The following is a 1,980-nucleotide window of genomic DNA, read 5'->3' as shown; positions in this document are numbered from 1 at the left end:
GACTCCTTACACAAATACAGACATGTGCCTACTAATGAGTTTTCAGTTAATGACAGACCTCATACAGAATGTTGGTTCCATAAGGTTATAGGTGTGTAGTAGGGTATTCATCTAGGGTTGGGTGAGTACACTCTATGATGTTCGTACAATTTTGAAATCACCTGACAAAGCCTTTCTCAGATTGGATAGCATTTCTGTGGTTGAGGGAGTAATGAATGTATGCAAATAATGGGACACTAAAGTAAAAATAATAATTTTTAGTTCAAAATTTACTTGAATGGTATATTTGTTTGTAATAACCTCCATGTATGTATTAATAAATATAAAATCATCAAATTTATAACTTCTTTAATATACTGTCTTCATCACACGTTCTTTTTGGTATCAGCTTCATTGTCTCATGGATTCCCTGGTGAATGGGAACCACACTGCAATGACTGGGTTCATTTTATTGGGCTTAACAGATGATCCAGTCCTTCGAGTCATCCTCTTCGTGATCATCCTATGCATCTACCTGGTCACCTTATCTGGCAATCTCAGCACAATCGTTCTTATCAGAATCTCTTCTCAGCTGCATCATCCTATGTATTTTTTTCTGAGCCATTTGGCTTTTGCTGACATAGGCTATTCATCTTCTGTCACACCCAATATGCTTGTAAACTTCCTGGTGGAGAGACAGACAATCTCCCATAGTGGATGTGCCATCCAGCTTGGTTCAACTGATTTCTTCGGGACAGTCGAGTGCTTCCTTCTGGCTGCCATGGCATATGATCGCTTTGTGGCAATCTGCAACCCACTGCTTTATTCAACTAAAATGTCCACCCTAATGTGTGTCCAGTTACTTGCAGGGGCTTACATGGCTGGTTTTCTCAATGCTATCTCCTACACTATTTCCTTCTTTTCTTTGTTCTTCTGTGGACCAAATCAAGTCAATCATTTTTTCTGTGATTTTGCTCCTTTACTTCGACTCTCCTGTTCGGATGTCACTGTCTTTGAAATTGTTTCTGCATTTGCTGTTGGCTCCATTGTTGTGGTCACAGTGTTTGTCATAGCCGTCTCGTACATCTACATCCTCATCACCATCCTGCAGATGCGCTCTACTGAGGGGCGCCACAAGGCCTTCTCCACCTGCACCTCCCACCTCACTGTGGTCACTCTGTTCTATGGGACCATCACATTCATTTATGTGATGCCCGAGTCCAGCTACTCAACAGATCAGAACAAGGTGGTGTCTCTGTTCTACACGGTGGTGATTCCCATGTTGAATCCCCTTATCTATAGTATCAGGAACAAGGAGATTAAGGGGGCTCTGAAGAGAGAGCTTGGTAGAAAAATATTTTCTTAGTGACATCTTTATTTTTGTAGGATTTCATGTCCTATCTCAAAATAATAAAAGGAAATTGAGTGCCTTTGGTTGAAATACGAGTGTACTTCAAAAAGTTCATGAAAAGGTTCATTTGATCTTTTAATTTTATTTTTCCATGAACTTTTTGTGGTAGCCTTGTATATGTGTCCATATATAATTAACTGGTCTGGAGCTTTTTAGTACGCGTAGAGAGTGGATTTTTAGATATCGAGTAGTAAATCAGAGTGCCATAGTTACTTCTAATAAACTTAAGCTAAATTTATAATTTAAAAAAATTTAGTTTACATGAAAAAATACTCAAGCTGCTGAAAATTTTTAAAAAAACATATTTATATTTATTTTTCAAAAGTAATTTTTTGTTGTAAGTTGAGGTTACTATATGTCCAAATCATTAAGTCTGTGTTCATTTTTTTATCTGTCACCACTTTTTAACTATCACTTTTATTTATTTATTTATTTTTAAATTTTTTTATTTATCATTATACAATGTAATTGATTTTCTTGGCCCTTTACCAATTCCTCCCTTACCCACTCCCTCTCTCCCTTTCCACCCCCATCAACCTCATATCTGTTCTCTTCTCTTAAAATGTTCAAGAAATTATTGTGATTGTTGT

At 37.1% G+C, this 1,980-nt stretch overlaps 1 protein-coding gene across 1 annotated transcript; it reads left to right on the top strand.

The window, feature by feature from the left end:
• Positions 1 to 400: 400 nt before the first annotated feature.
• LOC103604529 (olfactory receptor 502-like) lies at positions 401 to 1,345 on the top strand. Its single transcript, XM_008589104.1, has one exon. The coding sequence runs from the start codon at positions 401 to 403 to the stop codon at positions 1,343 to 1,345; it is 945 nt and encodes a 314-aa protein (XP_008587326.1).
• Positions 1,346 to 1,980: the final 635 nt, after the last annotated feature.

This window comes from Galeopterus variegatus, unplaced genomic scaffold (genome assembly GCF_000696425.1).
Source record: "Galeopterus variegatus unplaced genomic scaffold, G_variegatus-3.0.2 Scaffold5211, whole genome shotgun sequence".
Lineage (NCBI taxonomy): Eukaryota > Metazoa > Chordata > Mammalia > Dermoptera > Cynocephalidae > Galeopterus > Galeopterus variegatus.
The sequence above is the reverse complement of the archived record's forward strand: the minus strand, read 5'-3'. Positions and strand labels throughout refer to the sequence as shown.